Source organism: Manacus vitellinus, unplaced genomic scaffold (genome assembly GCF_001715985.3).
Source record: "Manacus vitellinus isolate BGI_N305 unplaced genomic scaffold, ASM171598v3 scaffold_15_pilon, whole genome shotgun sequence".
Lineage (NCBI taxonomy): Eukaryota > Metazoa > Chordata > Aves > Passeriformes > Pipridae > Manacus > Manacus vitellinus.
In genome coordinates this window covers 12,542,418-12,563,552 of record NW_021939122.1, presented here as the reverse complement: position 1 = coordinate 12,563,552, position 21,135 = coordinate 12,542,418, and the positions used below count along the sequence as shown (strand labels likewise).

Here is a 21,135-nt window from a genome sequence, read left to right as displayed (position 1 = left end):
ACTAATATAAAATTGGTATCTTATAGACAACTACACTACCATTTCCTATGCTGGAAAGACATTTGATGTTGCAAGACAGTTAACTGAGGACATGCTGCTGAGGCAGATTTGGGAAGCATCCCTGTTTTAATCTCACTGTTCTAACTAAAGGAAATGTAATGAGGAAAGGAAAGACTACAGTCACTAGATGAAGAAGTTGGAGTTCATATTGTGGGCTTGATCTTGTCTTCCCACATGCATTGTAAGTTTTTACCTCTCTCGGAAATAATATTTACCATTCTTAGGGCCATGTGTGCAACAGATGATTTTAAAAAGTCCGGAGAGAGATCTCCCACTATAGGGGGATGTAAACTAGGTAGGGCAATAGGGTATTTAATAGTGCAAAGTAAGTGCAGATGCAATAGCCATCTGCTGTCTGTGCACACTGTGATCTTAATCTTCCAGGTCCTACTGCCCTTGGACAAGTAGCAGAGGCAGCAAGGCAGAGACGTCCAAGCATTATATTGCTAAAAAGCCAGTTGAGTACACAGAACTGCCAGACACTAGAAGAACACCACTGGAAAAAAAAAAAAAAAAGAAAAAAGCAGAATTGTACGACACCAAGCATCTGGCACACTCTCCTTTGTACTGGGAGCTCGGAGGTCTAGCAGGGCTGGGGCTATGTCTGGAAATGCCTGTAAATCATCTCTTACTTTGCCAAGTTAGAGCCTTTAAAATGTCAAAAATGCCAGTGACAGCCTGGGATTTCCCTATATGAGCCTCCAGCACGTGGGCTGCTGCCAGCTCTTGCACCATGCACTGGGAGAGGCTGCAGGAAATCCCAGGAAGCGATGCCGAAACCCAGCACCCACCATGGCGTGGTTTTGAGGCTGATATAGGGCAAAGGAGAGTGTTGAGAGGAGGCTGTGATTGGGTACCCTCACGTCTTGCAGTCAGAAGGAGAAGGACAGACATGACATTCTTCTGCTTTGCCTTCCTTGTGGACTCCCTCAAGGGTCCTGGTCCTGTGGGTCTTCCAAGAGCTTAGTGTCACCAGTCCCTGCAGAGTCATCATGGGGAATTGTGCTCACAGGTGGGATGTGGCCAGTGAGGGTATATGGGTCAAGGGGAATTGCATGTCCAAAGGCTTTCTTGCAAAAGCAGGAGGGGAGAACAGAAGGAAGGCAGCCCAGACCACTGTCATTTTGATCACTGCTCCTTTCTTTGGTCCCTCTGCCCCAAGATGAGGAGTGAGAAGAAATGGAGTGTTTCTTTGCTCAGCAACACCATAAGCAAAGCAGCAGTGGCTGTAGCACTTACCACCACTAGCCATAGGCACTTAGCAATGGCTCCTGTCCTGCTAGCATCTGTCCCCTGGCTGAGAAGGGACCTACTCTAACCTATGCCTGGGGCTCGTGGAATGCCACTGGCAGGTCAGGTCAGGCCATCAAAACATTTGGGTTCCTGTTGCACCCCTGGTTTGCTGCATGAGCTTGCTCAGTCACCTTTTCTACATTCCTCATCTCTAAACATGTGAGGAGGTGACTCACTCTTATTGAATGCTTGCTCGATTTTATAAAATAGTCATCAACATGTTTCACATGCTCTGTATTAAAGAATTGCCTGCTTGTTTCCTTGACTATCTTCTGAAAACAGCTTGGGTAAGCAGCTTAGACAAGGGAATCTCAGTACCCTTTACCAAAAAAGAAATAAAAATCCTATAGGTTGCCTCTTTAAGTACTGGATGTGGTGTGTGGGAGGATTGGGAATGATGAAGTATTCAATCAAATTGCTAGTTTCCGCTGCATTGAAGTCAGAGACACTGAAGGCACTGCAGCATTTATAACTGATTTCCTGAACAGTATAGCAAATAGAGATGAGAGCCCTTTTCTTGTAACTCACATGTGCAACAGAAATCACTTAGCTAACATAAATCAGGGCTAAATTGCTTTTAAAGGCTCACAAAACATTTCTGAAAGAGACAGGATGAGGAAACCATTTGCCACAGCAGAGTATGTCCCCATGATGAGTCCTATTAAAGCTTGATCAAAGAGCCTTACTGGCTTTTCATTAGAGCCTGGTTATGTATAGTTGAAATTCAGCAGCGATTTCAACAGAAGAAGCCCAGAAATGCACACAGGAGGTAAATTTAAGTAGGAACCTAGACCATCAAAGTACATGATTAAGGACAATTTAATGTGCTGAGTAATGCAGCGTGATTTGGATGTAATTTATCCTAATCCAGTCTGATCTTTTACAGGGGAATATATTATAAGGCCACAATTAGGTGAGACCAGGGCCCCATCTGGCCTCCTGTCTCCAATAGTGGCTTACAGCCAATACAAGAAACAAAGCAAATACAGAGTGAGTTTCCCTTGTGTATCCTTTCTGTTTCTGGCATTCAGCCGTTATGGGACTTTTTGGGTCAAGACATCCAGAGCACAGAGTACAATAGCCACCATTTATCCTTGCTTCATGAATTTATCTCACTGCTTTTTGAACCCGTGCCTAGTTTTGGTGATTACAGTGTCTAACACCAGTGAGTACCATGATTCAGCTGCGTTACATGCAGAAGGACTTCTCTTACTTTGATTTAAACTGCTGTGCTCCAACTATTCTTCCTGGTGTAGTAATTCAGTGGCAAAAGTCTTTCTGGACAAGCTATGTCTGGACCTGGGGTTGAGGGTTGGAAATCTGTAACTTGCAAGTTTTCTTCTCTTCCCTCCTTCTCTCCATTTCCAAGGACTCTCTGGGATGAGAGGGGATGACAGTATTGGTCTTCATACACACTCCAGTGGAGGTGGTGGGGTCCTGCCTCCCATGAGCAGGGAGAGCTTGGTGTGCCATGGGCGATGTTTCCTTTTGGGGTGGTTATCCATAGGGACAGTGCCACTGTGACATGGAGAAGACAGCAGCCAGGCACCATACACATAACTCTGGGCAAAGTTAGTCTGAAACAGCAGAAGGAAGGTGTCCCTGGAGAGGAATGGCAAAGGGATTCTGCCTTTTCTTACCATCACCATTTGGACTCTAATTTAGAAACCCAAAAGGACCGTGTGGTTGCTAATCAGAGGTGGGACCCACATTTGCTATGGAAACCAGAGTTTGAGGCACCCACCCTCATATCAGGAAGGGCTCAAAAAAATGAAGTAAAGATTCAAAGCCTGTACTGCCTTCTTGAGCTCTTAATCAGATTCGTATGATTTATATGCAAGCTCATCAGCCCGACTAGTTTATAAGGTACATTTGAATTTACGATTCTGATACTCAGTGCTTAATTTGTAACTATGATTAGATGCATCTTTTAAACATGTTGTATCTGCATGTAGATGTTTGTAATAAAATCCCAAAGTGAAAAGCACAACTGGAAAACCTGCATATGAGAATGATTTATTTTTATTAACTTGTTTTTATCACTCAGCATTTATGCTGTAAAGGCTATAATAAAGTGGCACATGCTTGGTCAGTGTAAGACAGAGATAAATTTGGCCTCCCCACAAGGGACAAGCAGGGTCAGTTTAGAGGAGATGAAGAACACCTCCACCCAGAGTTCTCGCTAAGGTAAATACATTTTTCTGTCCTGGGGAGAAATTTGCCATCTGTAAGAATAAACAAGGTAAAACAGAAACAGATGAGGATATGACTCTTAGGCAAGATCTTGTTTTTATACTTCTTTCCAGGAAAAACTTGCTATAAACATTTGTGTTGTCTTTTTCAAGGCCGCTGAAGCCTTGCAGTAGAGGATCATGTGGCGTTAGCTCATCGCCCCAGTGTTCTGCAGCCTGTGCTGAGCCATCTCCCCTCGTGCTGGGAAGGCTGGGCTTTGCTGTCAGATCACCCTGCCCCGTATCTCACAGCCTGGTGAAATGCTGAATGTGCACTTCCAAGGCCCTGTCTTTCTCTAAGAGGATAATTCCATAATTAAAAAAATACGACTGTGAAAAATGCAAAAGGCTAATTCTGCATTTCTTCAGGCTGAGCCAAATACTAAAGTTGCACTCTGGAGCCAGGCAATCAACTTCACTGCTGAAGAATCTTGGGACAGAAATCTGTGGCATTCCCTAGTGATTTAGGGAAGGGGTTGGATGCTTTGAACCCATCTCTTGTCCTTCTAACACCCATTCTACACAAGAAAAGAAATGGTGCCCCTGACCTCAAATACTCTGGGTCTGTGTGAGGCTGAGATGGCCTATTGGGATGTTGCTTGTCTTGGAGCTGCACCTTGGACTTGGTGGCAGAGCTCAAGTTGTGCTGTGCAGGACTAATCTCCAGGATCCTCTGAGTGCAAAACAGAGGATACTGCCTTTCCTTGTCCTGCACCTCTGCTTCATGATACAAATCCATGGATTCAGGTTAGGGAGCATTGCTGGAGAGAAGACAATGTCCATCTCCTTCCAACCTTGGCTTTTTTGTGCAAGCTAAGGTTACTGGTATAGGGGAGATCTCTTCTGCACTTATAAATGAGTTTTCCAGTGTTGTGCTTGGAGTTTCACAGGGAAGTCAGAAGTCAGTACTTAATCAGGACCTCCAGTTGGGTCCTGGTGTGCCAAATTGGGCCACCATTGCTATATGTTGCAGAGAAAGTCGCTGCAGCCTAACCAGAAGTATGTAGTATGTAAAGCAGTGCTGTTTGCTCTATGCCAGCATTACAGACATGCTGTGAAGACAATAGAAAGGTGGCAGGAAGGCAAAATTCTCTATTTTGTGTTGCCTCTGTTCTCTTAAGGAGCTCATTGCACAACAGTGGCTTACCCTTCTTAGCAGCAAGCAGAGGCCGCTTCCAGCTAGCAAGAAACTCCTGGGTTTGAAGTCAGGTCGCCAGATTTTCTTCTTGCCCCACAAGTCCATTTTGCTCGCAGCAAGGAATTCTGTAGTCTCGGGACCACCACAATGGGGCCTTTTCTCACAGGGCCGGAAAGCTCGACCTCTGCTCAGAAGGACAGATTCATGTTGGAGAGGGTTCCACAATGCAACGATTTATATCAGGAAATGAGCAGAATACATTCTAAAAAAAAGAAGAAGGAAAAAAGCCTTCATCTGTTTCTTTGGCTCGAGGAAGAGATCAGCTGTGGTTTCATGATTTCAGAGGATGGAATGCTGGAGGGGAAAAACATATAGCTGTATGCATCCATGTGTTTGAGTTTCTATTCCTGATACATAACATATAGAGTTAATTTTGCTTAATTGCATGTCATATGGGTCTCAGAGCTTAGTGGGAATGGAGATGCTTTTGTGCACATGGTTAAACTTTTGCACTTTGAGTACTATGAAAGTGAATTTCAACCCTACACTCTCCATATAGATCCTGTGTGTTTGGAGAGTATTAAGGTGTTCAGGTGCTCCTCCAGCCATAGGCCTTGGTGACAGGCAGGTACCTAGTGCCAGTTTTCAGTCACACTTGGTTTTGTGCCTCATCTCAAATAGAAAATGTCAGTCTGGCTGTTAAGGAAAATCAGTTAGGAGAGTTTCAAGATGCAAATATATTCTCAAGGCTCAGGTTTCTGTACATGTAAAGAGTAGTAGCAAAGTATTTTTGTACTGGTTTACTTTAAAAATAGTGTCACAGAATCTGATAGCAGTGCTAAGAAAAATAGTTTGTGAAAAAGCTGTCTTCATTACTGACTGCAAACTGTAAGGGTGTTGGGAAGGAGAGAGTGGACTTCCTTGTAAAAACATTTCTGTGCTTTTAATCTGCCTGGCAAATCATTGGCGATTAAATGATAAACTGAGTTGTTTGTTTGAAATGTCATACATCCCCACTGCAGCCTGCCCACACCACTAGAGACTTTTAGGAATTAAGGAATATAGGAACATAAACATCCACAATGTATTTAAATGTGAATTAACAAAAGGCAACAAATACAGAACAATTTTAATGCACGCATTAAAATACTCTAGAGGATACATATTAACCTGCATTACTCAGGGTTTGTCACTGTCTCATCTCCTTTGGACAGCAAACACCAAGAAAGAGACAGAAGGATGATTTACTCTCCCGTTAGCTTCTGTCTCGTCTGGAGAAATGTCTGCTGTGCAGCTCTCCGGATGTGCTGCTCCACGGGTCTGACAGCTCCTCATGCTTTGCAGGCACTGTTTTCTCTCATAGCTGAAACTCACAGTTGTCTGAAATCTTTGCTAAACAAGTTGAAGCCAAGCTTTGCTTTACTGACAGGCAGACTCGGGGCTAAAAGGTGACGTATCTGAGAAAGGAGGAATCCCAGAGAGTGAGCTTTCTGGGTCTGCTGTCCCATGGCAAGGGGGAGAAGCTTTTAAAAGAGCCTTTGCATCATGGATACCACAAGGTTGAGGTCCCCTTGCTGAATACATCACCTCTGAGGGGGAGCTGTGCAGGAGCTAAGTTGCAGCCTTGCAGCCCCTCTATTGATGCAGTGTTGCTCTGCAAGCTCCCCTGGTTCCTACAGGAGGCTTCTGCAGACTTGCCAGATCTCTATGAAAGATGCAGGAGAAACCTTCTGGGACAGATATAAATCAAACTGAATTAGAAGTACAGCTGAAGAGGTAGGCATAGCCTGTTGCCAGCACACCTAGTCACCTCCAGTCTTCTGCTCACTTGGAACATTTCTTAGGCTCTATTGAACAAATGTCAGGATACTCCTCATTTTTAAACAATTTTCCAATTGTGCCACTGCTTGTTTGTGTATATCTGTATGTATTTAGATAGATGGAAACACATACATGCACACATCAATGTTTATTAACTCTCACTGAATACAGCAGCAAAGTCAATCCTTAAAGAAAAGACATGCCATAAAAATTTTTCATAACATTGTTAATATAAATTTCATATTTAAATTAGATTGAAAGTGACATATAAATTCAATGGCATAAGATACTTCTATGTTTCAGAAATTTCCAGACTGACTGTGGATAGCTTAGTGTGATAACAAGACAATCAACTCTATCACAATGCTCACCGTCTTCCTTTCACATTCATTGCTAGATTTCAAATTAGTAATGCTATCCTGGGGTAATGCTGATGAGAAAGGAGATCCAGCTTCCCTCTTTTCTGTCATTAAATAAAAGTGTGTCCAGCTTGTGTGACGTGCTTGGCAGCAGTGATATTTTAATATTGTTAGGAGTGGGAAATATTTTCCTTGCCAGTAATGAGGTTCAGTGTCAGCTAAAGGTGGTGCCCCACAGGAAGATTTTAAACAAAATTACTATATTCTAATACAAAAGAGGCTAGAAATATGCTATTTTTGTGAAAGGCATTCAGTATGGAGTGATCCTCACTAATGAGGAAGGGACCTGCCAGAGCTATTTTTAGTTCCACCCGCTGGTTTCACTGCTATTCTTACAGCTATGGCTGGCAGTGAAATAGGATGGTGGTGTCTGTTCTCATCTAGAAATGGAAGAAGAATGGAAATATGTGCGTGTATGAAGATGAAAAGATAAAAAGAGCAAGAGCTGAAGAAAAAGTGAACTTCCCTATGTAGCTGCAGATGTGACATTCATTTTATCTTTCCTTGGAAGGGTTTTTCTTCTGCAAGGCCACATTTCTTGTCTGATCTAAGGGCTAGCAGTGTGCCAGGTGCAGTCTGGGGACTGCAAGTTTTACTTGGAAATTATTACAGTTAAGAGAAACCATTAAATAATTTCCTTTATTGTTTTGGAGACCTAAACCAATACTTCAGCTTTATACTAATGCTTCACTGAAACAGTGAGGCTGAGAGGGATTCACCTTATATATCATCACTTGGGAGAAGGAAAATACATCAATGAATCATATGCAGGATAGTAAAACATAAAAAAAAATAAACATGGAGTCAGGTAGGGCTCACAAAAGCCCTAAAACCAGCTAGAGATGGGGCTGAAAGATGTGTGAGAGCACCCAAGATGGAGGTTTGAATTATGAGCTTTGTGTGGCATTTGCCACTGTTGTATTGTGAGAGCACAGTTAAATCATCTTCTACTACTATTTCTGAACTCAGGTACAAACTGTGACCTGATCTGGTGGACAAAGACATTCAACAACAGCTTTATCAATTTTTAGTTGTTTATTAACCATATTAGTCCATCATTACCCCATTTCTAATTGTGTGAATTGGATGATTTTTTTTTAGAGGGGCAAAAGGAGCTGAGTTTTCTTTGGTAACTTTGACCAGGCTGAGGGCTCTTTTGTGTCTCTCTAATGTTACTTGTCTTCACCCTTCTGTGCGTGCTCTGACCTCTCTTAGTGTGCTTGTGGGGTGTCCCCAGCATGGCTGGCTGGCTGGAGATTGCCCTGGAAATGTTTGCTGAGGACCTTCTGGCAAAGACTGGAAGGAGGTTGTGTTTCTCCTCTAGGGATGGCACATAGTTACACCATCCTCCCAGGGTCCTCAGAGGCCCTAATCTTTGCAGCCTTTTTGCATGGCACAGGGGGAGGTGGGGACCCAACATGCTGCAGAGGGAAATCCCAGCTCCAAGCCATAATCCTGAGGAGGTCCAGGAACTTCACTGCAAAAAGCCAAGACAGGTGGGAGGGATTGAGGTGATCATCAAGCATGTGCACAATGGAGAGAGATACTAGGTTAAACTAAATTATATGTGTGGATCTCAGCAGGGTTTGACCTTCTCACCATTTATCGCTGTTAAAGAGAGGCAGTTCAGAGCAGGACCAAAAACAGACTTTCACATGCCAAGAGAACTGTATTGACAGCTCCACAAAGCTCCAGGCTGGCGTGGGAGCCTAGCTAGGGTAGAGTATGTTGTGCCTTCCCTGCCTTGTTCTGAGAGATCTCTGTTTCGAGCACCAAATAGCAGGAGTTATATTTGCATATGATATCACTTCTGTAGAAGAAGCGAGTTATTCATGAGCAGTAGCATCTTCACATCACATACAACTGCAGACATGGTTGAGAAAACAACTGTTTAATTGAAGTAGAAATGACACTGGGAAATTAAAAGAGGCTGCAAAAACCTCCCAAGTAGTTATTACTCACTCAAAGCAAATCCTAGCTAGACATGTAAGGCATGGGATGCATACAAAGTTCTGGGAGAAACAGAATTTATGGGTAGACATACCTCTGCCCTCAAGACGTGTTGTTTCTTCAGCTGGTCCCCCAAACTCTCTTTAAATAAATAGTTTGGGATAACTTTTCTCTGATTCTCCGGAGTACGGAGCATGCTGCAAGGGACAAAAACCCACACCCGACAGACTGGTGACTCAAAATATAGAGGCTACTACCTGTCCCTCTGGTGGGATTCCTGCAAAGACAACCTGCCTCTACAGTGGGTCCATTGGGTGATTCTTCTGACATTAACACCGCTGGGCACAGGGTGTGATGGTGCCACGGGCACTGTGCCTGCACAGCGATGCTGTCTCTGCCCGGGCTGTCACTGCCCAGGGTCCTGCCTGTGCAGACCATGTCAGAGCTGGGTCTGAGAGGCTCCAGAGAGCTCCACAAGGAAGGACAGCCATAGTCAAGTATTTTTGTCCTCGGTTCTGCTTATCCTGAATCAGTTCTCCCAGCTTCTTTCTGTGATTTCTTTCCTTCTGTAGCAGCTGTCTGGGATTTCAGCTGTTCTGCATGAGCAGAGGTGCCAGCACCCTTTTTAAATCACTACAGAAAAGTAAGGGTGCATTTTCTATTGTGCGAGAAAGAAGAAAGAACAAAGTTTGGGGGTTGATTGTGGTTTTTTTGGTTTTGGGGTTTTTTTGTTTTCCCCTTGTGCTTTCCAAGTGCTTGTCAGAGATAACTAGAGGAGGTCTGGAAGTTATTCACAAATTAATTAGCCTCTGAAACGCCAGAACTGGCAGCCACGGCAGCTCAGCCTGGAGCAGCCGCATCCCTGCAGCAATCAGTTCATATTCCCGTTGCTCTCCGGGGGAACGTTAAGGGTTAATTCAGTAGCTGTGCATTTAATAGCACAATTTAAAGGGGAAAAAATGACACCCTTCTCCCCTGCCTTGCTGGTTGCGGATGGTTCGCTCTGCCTGGCTGATCACATGCTCCCGAGCCCCCGGTGCTGCAGCAGCCCCAGCTGCTGCTGCTGATGGGTCGGTGCTGCCCGGGACGCCCCCGGCCCCCGCCTGCCCATGCCCGGCAGCCCTCACCTCCGCTTTAAGGGAGGGAGGGCGCAGGATGAGCCCTTGAGCATATGGGTGGAAATTTGGGAGGTACCCATTCTCTCACAACCGTTTCCAGCTCTAACCATGTCTATTTGTTGTTGCCTTTTTTTCAGGGACTATGGATCTTCAAAGAGAAAATCAGGTAAGACACCAGCCTTTTTTTTTTTAATATATATGTACTGCATGATTATAGAGAAGACCTTGCCCCCTGCTTTCCCGTGTTAAACCTTCCATTTATTTTGTGTGGCATGAAATTGTATAGCAGTTTAACTTTTTATTACTGAATCCTGCTGGAGATAAGCATCAGGTTTTTTTCTTTTGCTGGAGAGAAGAAATCCACCTTATATAGTATTGCAGTTAAAATGACTGCTCTTCTCTGGTTGTATTTATATAGCTCTGTCTCAAATCTGAAAGGATAATTGTATTAAATTTCTTTCTCTTTCATTACAAATGGTCAAAATGCAGACTCAGAGTTGGGGTTCTTTTCTGGAGGGGAAGGGAATCCTTTTCTGTTCTGGTTTGAATCTTTTATTTTGCCTTTCCAAGAGGCTCTGGTGAGGCTTCTGATGCAAAATGTTCTCAGTGTCTATGCCTGGATTTGGGTTGCCTCAAAGGCTCTAGCTCAGTGTTTTGTTTTTAAAATCCTGGATTGAAATGTCCTATGAAACTCTGATTTGAAACTATATAAATCTAATTTTTCCCCTTCCCATGTAGCTCTTAGTGATTTTTACAGATGTGTTTTCAATAGAGACGTGTAATTATGGGCCTCTGGGTTTGGCTGCTCTGAGCTGGATGTGTCAGGGCTTTCTATTTTTTTGTTTTTTAATTTTTTTTCTCCAAGCAGCATTGAGCACCTGCAACTCTCATTGACTTTGTTTGGAATCTTGGATGCTCCAAATTGCATTCAGGGAGAGGCCTTTCAAACCAACAGCAACTCCTGGAAAACTCTGACATGTGTGCAGGGGAGGGGAAGATTTTTTGATTCTTGCTTTTTAAGATGATAAAGAAACACTGCACTGGCTTAGTCTCTGGGAAGGAAGGGAAGATGAATGTAATGCACTGGACTGCAATGAAGATCACTGGATAGATTGATTTGTTGGTTAATTATTAGGGCTTTTAAGCTGTCATCCTATAATAAGCTAAGTGATACACTTAAGTGAAGCTTTTAGTTAACCCTGATGGCCTCTGCATCAAATGGCAGTTTCCTTTGCAGGCCGATACTTTTAGTACCTTTCCCTGAATGTCCCTGCAATGGGTTGTTGTAATGAAGAGGCAAGTGTGGTACAAGGTGCTGGTCCAACACAATAAACTAGGGCATGCTTTGTCTTCCTAATCTTCTAAAAAACTTCTGTCTGGGTTGCACTTCTAGGACCTCCTAAATGTAATGTAAAAGTGTGTTTTTACAACAGCCTATGAATTAAGCAGCAGTGCTTTCTCCAAAGAGGTTGACCATAAATGCAAAGGTCCAAGTAACTTGGTGGAAGGCAGAGCTGAGGATGGGAGTTCCTGGCTCGGTGCCACATCCTGAGCACTGGTGGCTTTTGGGCCATGTAAAGCCCATTGAAAAACATTGCTGAAGTCTCTGGGACAACCTGATTTAGCAATGACAAGAACAGCATTAGGAGACCAGGAGAGCTTTGGGCTCATTGCACCAGTTGACATGAAAGAGTATTGCAACTCATGTGCAAGAGATGCAAGGGACTGCTTGGGGAGTGGAAGGAAACTTCTGCATTTCCATTCCTGTGGCTCTGGTGGCAAGTTGGAGATGATTTGCCATGACACTGTGAAAAGAGCAATTAAGTTGAGTCAGTGTAGCTGAGATGCCATTTGTGGATGCTGGACTCTTTAGCCCCCTGAGCTGAGCCATCCCAAGTGACACGTTCGTCTATCCCTGTGAGGGACAGTCTGGTCAGCCTCCCTCCTTTGCCATATCTCCTTCTGGGACTGTTTCCTCTTCTCTGCTTCTTGATGCTGGGCTGCTTGCACAGCTAAGGCTTGGAAAAAGTGGGGCTTAGGGATGCTTTTTCTCCACTTACCCTGTACAAAGAGGAATGCAAAGCAGCTCTCTGAACAAAGTGAACTGCATAAAGGGACTCTGTTCTTGGCCATCTTCTTGCTTGATTTTAGAGTGGCAGAGGAATGCTTCCTTCTGTTTGGAGCTGAATACTGTGGGAGTGTGTACACAATGAGCGAAGGAATATGCCAAGGGAGTTGGCAATTACAGCCTCTAACAAAGACCAGCTTTATGACACTTGAACAAGTGATGGGGTAAATAAGCACAGATTTTCAGGATTGCTGTGAGGGTCTTTTAAGACAAAAATTAGCTTTGAAATGTAGTTTCCTCTGTAGGTGCAGACACTACTCCATCTTTAAGTGAAAGACAAATCTGCACTTTTAAATGCAAGCAACAAATGGGACCTGTGAACACATCTTCTGTCTTGACCAAAGATGTGCTGGAAGGAGGATTTTGGGTGTGAGCACAGCTGTCCCACACTGTCCAGCAGGAATCCCACAGCTGCTGTGTCTCAGGCATGTGCAGGCACGACACAAGCATGGCCAATTGCAGAAACATGTGGAGAATGCCTCTAACAGCCAGCATCACCTCTACTCTGACCTCTGCCTTGCCAGAGTGAGTGTCTAGCTAGTCCTGTGCTTGCCCCTTAGAGAAGGGAGAAACTGGATAAGTTCAGAGTTTAACAGGAGTTATGGAAACATTTATCGCTGCAGCTAATACTGGTTGTAAACATTTGAGACCTCCTGAACCAAATGCAACAGCATGGCACATCCTTAGCTAAACAAAAGGGGGTCTTGTGCTGATCTGGGGCATCTTTGCATGCCAGCCCTGAGCCAGGCTTCCTTTTGTGCAAAGTGCTATGTAAACACACAGCCCTTTGCTTGGATGTGATCTAATCATAAATGCTTTAACCTGGAGTCAGCTTGAAGGCCTGGAGCTTCAATGGAAGCAACTGAGGCTCTGAAATCATGGGCGTTTGTGGTGGCCCGAACTGCAGTGTGTGTTGATGTGCTGAGACCTTAAACCTGTGGGGCTTTATTTGACATGCTGTGGAGATGCTTCCAAAAGCTCCCTTCATGTTTCCAGGCAATTGAATTGTTGCTCTGTGACCATCTGTCAGTGCTGAAGAGCCCTCAGCACAGCTGTGAGGAGTGGTTACCATGGGCATATTCTGTATGCTCACAAGAAGTGGTCTCATCTTGGTCCATCCAAAGACCCTCTGTAGTAAAACTAGAAGGTATTACTTTTCAGACTCAAATTTGTTCATCCCATAAGCCAAGTGAACAGCTACTCATTTGTCACTCAAAATAGACATTATTCTATGCCGGCATCCATTGTGTGTTTTTTCTGTCCTCAAATCAAAATAAGGGTAGAATTGCTGCAAGTCTAATAATGGATATTTGCATGGTACATTACAAACCACAAATTAGGTTAATCCACTCTGCAAACCCTACCAGCTACCATCTGTGCATGGTGGACTAATTAACCCTTGAGATATCTGCTAATCCTAGTGTGGCTTGTAAAACTAATTGGAGTATGTTTATTCCCAAAGATGTCATTTTGTCCCCCACATACGCCTTGCTGGCTAGAGCAAGCTACAAACTCCTGGAGTTAAGATCATCTTGCCCTCTTGCCTTGCTGAGAATTTTTCTTGGCTGATTTCATACCGAAGCTGTCACTTCCCAGTCATGAAGCTGAAGCAAACATCCGGGACCTGGTGTTTGGTGGCAATGGGGAGTCAGTATGGGCTTTACAACTTTTCTGCACTGAGTCTCAGTGCTTCTCAACTATTGAGAGGATTCACCTTGCTAACTGTGGGGTCAGACCCAGCAGAAGAGATGCTACTTCACCATGGCTTTCAAAGCAATGGTGTGGATCCTTGTCACCTGCCTGGTAAGCGACCAAGTCCTCGTGTTTACTACTTTGAGTGTGCACTAGCAGAAGCACGGCTGGCCATCCCCTTCTGAAATCATAACGAAACCCCCCCTGCTGACAGCCCAGCTTGCTACTGGGGGCAGAGCTGGCTTCAAGCCACTGCTCAGCAGCTTTCTCTGGCACCTTGTTGCGATGTGGTAGGATGCTCCTCCAGCTGAGGAGGAATAAGTCTTTAAAAAAATAGAAGTTATGGCTCCTTCAGTATGCAGTGTCTCCTTTCCCTCGTTGTTCAGTTCCTGTCTGTGTCAAGTTGGCTGAGCTTTGGCTGGCTCAGACAGCTGAAGTCTCTTTAAACAGCCCCTGTAATTGAGCACTTAGAATATTAACTTAACAACTTGGTCCAAGCCAATGTTACCTCAGTGAGGATGCTGATGAGACTTCCCTGCACGAGTGAACCATCTTTCAACTGCGTTCCCATGTCCAATTTTTGGGCTAGTAAGATTATGGCTACACACAGACAACAATCATTGCTTTCTTTCCCTCCTGTAATCTAAAACTAGGAAGGATGTATCCACTGGCAAGTAAATAAAAACTTCAGAGTCTGTTGGAAGCTACTTCATGAACTTTTTATAGAAACATCTGCAATGCTCTCTTTTCCCTCAATGGGGAAATTACTAAGTAGAGTTGAGAGAGTTGCAGCACTGACAGAAGCAGGGCCCCAAGTGAGAAACAAGCAGATCATGGTAACAACACCACTGGCCCTTGTGGCTGATCACTTTGTGGGATGCTGCTTTGGGATTATGGGTGGAGCTGATGGCAAAAGTTGTTTCTTCTTTACTAGGAAAACCATCTTCCTCACTCTCGCGCTGAGGATGTGTATTCTGTCAGCCTCAGGGAGTTGCCTTATGCTACTTTGTTATTAGGGATAGTTTTTTCTTCTTCCTTTGTAATTACAGAGGGAAATGGCTCAACTTTTGGCTTTTTCTGCCTTTACAAGCTGAGCTATGCTCATTACTTCACACCTTAACCTTTCTGGTCCTGTCACATTGCACGTGCCTAGCTTGCACTTACAGCTCCATGGCAAGTCTTGCTTTTTTGGTTTTTTTATAAATGAGCTTTATTTTCTTAACTTAGTTTGAACTGCCTCCTTTAAGATGACACAGAGAAAAGGAATAGTGTGTGCTAGCCCTTCTGTGCCTAATCATTCAACAGGGTCACAAATATGTGAGCCACTAGCTGGATTGGTAGGGCTGTATGGCTGGAACTGTCTTTACCTATTGCAGGACTGAGGTGCCAACCCTTGGGGCAAAGCTTGGTTGATGCAACTGAATGTGGAGCTGCCTGCCAGCTTCATGGGCCTGTGGCAGGCCTGTGTAGCTACCTATGGGCACAGGGAGAGAAGGGAATGTGTGGCCTCCAGGCCTGGCAGGTATTTTATAATATTTGTGGGAGATGGCTGCATGGAGGGAGAAGGAAGGACCTCTCTCTCAGAGATGCAATGTTGCCTTTCCTTTGCCTTAAGGCTGTTGCGGTATTGATGGGATGTCATCTGGAGTGGTGGAAACCCTTTTAATATTAGAACTGTGGGCTAACTGCCTTAACTTACTCAGTTGACTGTGAAATCTGTCTCAGTTCTGTCTTCTCAGTCAGAAGAACTCTAAGCCTTTTAAACAGGTTCTCAAAGGGGCCAAATCTGAGAACGTGTTACTAAAGAGGCTGAAAAATCCAATTAACTAACATGGTAAATCCCAGCATGAGGCAATGTATCTTCTGTCAGGGTGGTGACTGTAGCAGATGTCTTGGGGCTATCTGCATTGGGTGCCTGAGTAATGAAGCAGACAGTTGGCTATTCATTAGTGAATCTGAGCCCAGGTGATAGCAACAAAGCTAAAATGTGATTTTTAACTCAAATGTTACTTTGAGTCATTCCGCTCTCCTGGTGTTTGTCTCTGAAGTCTGTCTCCCTATACTCCATCTGAAGTGAAAGCTTTAGCTTGGAAGGTCAATTCTTTTATCCCCCCCCCTTTTTTTTTTTAAGGTGGTGAATGAGAATCTAAGTCTGTCTAAGTCCATGGCAAGGTCCCAGGAACATCTTAAACCCTGTAGCTTGGTCTTGGTGTCTTAATCCTTGTAAGAAATCTGTGGTATGACATGATCCCTGTAGACAAGGCACGTGCTCTTGTTTGCGTCCTGATGAATCACATGTGTGTGCTGTGCTTCTTACATTGCTTTCTACAATTATGGCAGAAACAGTGATGGTGGACTGGCTCCTTGATGCCATTTAGCCTGTTGATGAGGGCAGCTGGATGAGGTAGTTTGCCAGCCACTATTTTATAACTTCACAAGCATGTACTGACAAGATTGCTCTTGATCAGAAATCAGGATCTGTTCCCTCATCATACGATTAACCTTCTTGGCTGTACGTACTAATTACTGCATGGAATTTAAAAACAGCAGATTCTGGCAGAACATTTTGGTTCTCACATAGCTTTTGCTTTTTTTTCTTTAACAGGAAGATAAAGGATTTAGTAATAATAGAAGGATAGAATAGCCAGAGGCATAGCAACCAAGGACCAAACAAACCTTAGCATTTAATTACTGTGGATATACATCTTGGGCCTGGTTCTGGAAGACATTAGTAGTTAACGATCTCAGTGTGCATCTTGAGTTCAGTCCTTGATGACAGAGCTTCCTTTTCTCATGACAGAGAATTATTCTTTCTCAGGTAGTGAATTTGCTAAACTTCTGGTCATTTTATTGGCTTTTCCTTGATATAGTAATTCCCCAAACACCTAATTTTCTGTTCTGATTTTGTAACAAGCTTCTAAATCTTTTCTTAACAAGTTCTTCATATAATTAGAGAAACATCCATTCTGTGGTTTTCTTTTTTTTCCTAAAGCAGGACTATTGCTCTATGCTCAGGTGCACTGGCAGAGAGCAGGATTTGAGGAAGAGCTGCCGCTAAGTCAGGCAGATTTCATCTCCTTGCAGCATCTGTGTGTGTGACCCAATTCTGCATCTTCAGTCAAGATGTGAATCTGTCCACTCCAATCCCACGCTCTAAATCCAGCCTGTGGTATTCTGGCAGGAGGAAGCTGATCTCACACTTCTCCTTGTACACCATATTTTTAAAGTCACTGCTTAAACTGAAATGCTTTGGACTTCTGCCTGAGGCTACTGAAGAGAAGAGCAGATAGGAGACTTTATTCTGTGCTGCTTCAGTTTTCTGCTGACAAGATGTGGCCCATTAGATGTATAGGATCACTGTCATCTTCTGGGTGGCCTATATGCTGGGGTGGGAGGAAGATGGGATAAGAGAGAAAGAGTTGTTTGTGTGTTGTGTGGGTTTTTTGTTTTGCTCCTTGACTTTTAAACTGAAGTGTGGGGACAGGGTACAGGATTAGGGAAAGGAATGTGTTTGTGTTCTTTGCTGTTCCCAGTTCAGCACTGATGATGCAGAGAACCCTGTCTCTGGGAGAGAGAGCAAGGAGACTGGGCAGGCAGGGGAGGCCTGCAAATATGAGGTGTGGCTTAAGCACAGCCATGGCAGAACAGCATGCACCCTGCAAATGCCTCAGAGAGCCTTCAAGCTGAGCGCTGAAAAAGTGCGTGGTACCTTAGAGGATATATTGGCATTTTGCTTGCTTTTAAGGAACTCTCTGTTCTCAATCTGCTCCCTTTCTGCCTCCCACTTCTGTCTGTTGGTGGCAGATGGTATTAGTGCTGCCTGCGTGGGTTTTTCCTCTCTTGCACAGAGAGTACTGGTCTTTTGGTTTTGGCACCCTGGATAAGGCAGGTGAGAAATGCACTTGGGAGCTGGAGTGGAGGGTGATGATCCTCTGCCACTCCAGGAATCCATATGCAGCACAGATGGGTCTGACTGGCTGAGAGGAGCAGACCTTCCTTGGGCATTTTGGGTAACTTAGTCTCAGGCAGAGGAGCACTTGAATCTCTCTCATGAGTAGGAAACCTCAGTGTAGGGTGTATGTCCTTAGGCTGTTGAGAGCACTCACCCCTAAAACAGCTCTCCCTAAGTGCCTCCAGCTTTGTGTGTGGCTTTTCACCTGCCACATTCTACCTGGCCTGTGTCCAGGCTGCATGACAGGAAAAATCTTCTCCAGTCCACTGTGGATGGAGTGGTTCACCTAACCCAAGAGGACTGGAAGCTTTGCTTACAGAGGTATTCAGCAGGAGTTATAATGTATGCATCGATTACTGGCCTCTCTGCCTGGACATGCCAATGCTGCCATACGTGTTCTGTGCTTGGCAGTGTGACTGCTTCACAGTTGGAATTTGACCCTTGCTCCTTTTTTTTTTTTTTTTTTTTTTTTTTTGAGCCACACCTGAATCCCAGCAAGTGTATGTACCTGTGAATTTTCAAGTGCAGTGTTAGGGGCTTCTCTGCCCTCTTCCTTGGCAGTGCTGGAAGCTGGTTTTTTTCCTCAGAGGGGTGATGCTCTCAGTTTGTACAGCTGTAGATGTGGATTAACATTCAGATATTCTAGGCACTTCCCAGCCAAACTTGGAACTGCTACAAAACTGTATGTGCAGGGGCTGTACCACAGTGATCATGTGGGAAAGTCCTCACTTGCCATGTGGAAAGAGTTAATATGAGCTATGGCTGCCAGAACAAAAGCTAAACAGTCCTGGATACTTCAGGGTCTGCAAATGGGATTAAAATGGGCTTTTGAAAAAGTAAGCAGAGTGGAAAATTGGGACTAAGTTTTCTTTGCGTTTGTACTTTTAGAAAGGATGAAGGACTGTATGAGGCTATGAAATGCAGCTGGTGAGCGTGTCACTGTGCAGTTTGTCAAGCACACAATCCTCTGGCCCCACTGCTCTGTTCCAGCTCAGGAAAGGGCTCTCTGGTTGTGGATTTCTCCCCTGCAGGAGTGAGTTATCCAGATGATGAATTTCTGAGGCATGCTCTAGTCACGTGAAGACCAGATGTGAACATTTTCCAAGAAGCATGTGTGGGTCTAGTGTACGCCAGGCTACGTGGCAAGTGGACGTGGTCTGAGTTTGGTCTGCAGTGTGGTGCTAGGGAGGCAAGGAGCCACAGCAACTCCTGGGGTGGCCACTTCTGCCAGGGAGAGAGGAAGGTGCTGGCTGTCGCTGCAGCTCAGCACATCTCCCTTCAGCCCCCCGCACAAAGGCAGTGCCTCTTCCCAAGCACAAGCCCTGCACAGGCTGTTCATGATGCGGCTGAACTTGATGAATAAGACTAAAATTAAAGGCCTTATTTAAAGCCTGCTGCCAATCCTCTTACTCAGGCACTTTAGCTGGATTTGCATGTTTGATAATCTACTAGTCAAATATTTTTTCAAGATATAACCCTCTCGAACAGATGGCATGGGGAGTGGAGGTGATGTTCAACTTCAAGTGTATAGAGGAGGAGATACCTCTGCAAGGATGAGAGGTTTACTTTAAAATGCAGTCTCCTAGTGGGGGAAAAATTAATATATCTGTATTTCTCCAAAGACTGTCTTAAAACATTTGCTTTAAACATGATGCATCAGCATCCCATGAAAAGCTTATTTAAGCTGTCCTGGTGAGGGACAGGGGTGACTGCTGCTTGCCCAGCAATTAGAGTAGCAAATAAATCTGTCACTGTGGTACCTAAGAAGTGTAATGGCTAACCAGGCACACCCTGGGTCAGGCACTGGGCACAAGCGTTGTTTTTGTTTAGGTCTTTTTGGAGCCTGGAGTGAGAAACATCAATGGTGCAGTTCAGTAGGGTGCCCTGAGCAGTAGTGCTTGAGATAGATGAAAACACTCACAACCTTTATGTACCATCCTCCCATTTTTCTGACTGTCTGTTGTTCTCTGCCTAATTGAATGAGTTAATTGTGTGAGCCAAGAATGTGTGAAAATGGTTCCAGTTCAGATGAAGGCTCATCTGCATTTTTCTTCTTTCCAAGCTGTTTTACAGCCATGTTGCAAAGCTACGTGTAGACTCTGTATCAGAGTAATTCTCTGGTAAAAGTACTTCTGTTCCTGGGGTAGGTTAGCAACACCAAGTATTGCTCTCTCCCTCTCCTAGTCTAGTACTATTGCATCTTACTGCCTTCCCATTTAACCAAAGTGTCAAGCCCCAGCTGAAGGGGAAGGGGCTAGGGGAGAGAAACCCATAGCAGGTTGACAGAGGATGGTCAATGGGCCTGGGGGATGAAGGTTTTGGAAATGGCTCACAAGGGTATGGGTGAACACACAGTTTTAGGGTTCCTCACTGAGCTTTCTGCTCTTGGTTGTATGGATGGCCAGCCTCACCTTTTCAGGAGGAGGAGGATGTTGTTGGAGGCAAAATCCCAGCAAGAAGCTCTGTATTGAGTAGACTGAGCTTGGCTCTCTGTAGTTCCCTACCTGCTCGGGGCAGTAAGGTGTCCCACCTGAGCTCCCAGGACAATGTGGCGCTTCATTTATACTAACTCTTTAGCAGGCTTGTCTTCCAAAATGTAGATTGAAACACAGGCTTAATTTCTGTTTTCTGTTCCGCCATATGTCATGAACATTGCAGCAAACATGGCACTAGGCCAATTCTGGGAAGTGGACCCTTCTAAGGAACAGCGTGGTCAGCCAGCTGCTTGCTGACTTACCAAATACCACTGTTGGGATGAGGGCACCCTCATTTTTCAGAAGCAGCATTTATTTCCCCTAGCTCCAGGGGAGAAATAAAGTAGAAGAATCGCTGATTATATTGCCTTTTTCTTTTTTTTTTTTTTTTTTTTTTTTTTTGGACTTCTTTTCAGCCTTCCAATTAAACCAGGAAGTATAGAAGTCAGGAAAATAAATCTGCAAAACAGTCAGCTGTGCTCACCACTTGTGGTGGTGAGTAACAGAGCCAGTAGTACCTTCTCATGGAGAGGACTAATGACCTACAAAATTGATCACTGTTGGAAAGCTGCAGTCTCTCAGATGTCAGCATCTCTTCAGCATGGTCACTTGTTCTTATAATTGTTTTCACGGTAATTTAAGGTGCACCTTAAGAGCTGGGAGATTTTAGTATTCCCAGTTGATGTTTAAGGTAGAGCTACCTTCATGAGAACAAAAGAGTTTTATTAATTAAATGGACTTAGGAATGTTATCTCCTATGGAAGGCAACTTCTATGGAACAGGTCATACCTGTGTAATTAAACTCTTTGCCCTCCAAAGCAAGGTAGCCACATCCAGATCACTTGTTGGGACCTGTCTT

At 44.4% G+C, this 21,135-nt stretch overlaps 1 protein-coding gene across 2 annotated transcripts in view; it reads left to right on the top strand.

Annotated features, from left to right (window-relative positions):
• Positions 1 to 10,125: 10,125 nt before the first annotated feature.
• Positions 10,126 to 21,135, top strand: part of SH3PXD2A (SH3 and PX domains 2A) — an 87,687-nt gene continuing 76,677 nt past the window's right edge. For both annotated transcript variants that reach the window (XM_029958608.1, XM_029958607.1), the window contains exon 1: positions 10,126 to 10,196. In XM_029958608.1, coding sequence (XP_029814468.1) covers positions 10,139 to 10,196 — 58 coding nt within the window. In that variant the 5' untranslated portion in view covers positions 10,126 to 10,138. The remainder of the gene's footprint in view (positions 10,197 to 21,135) is intronic.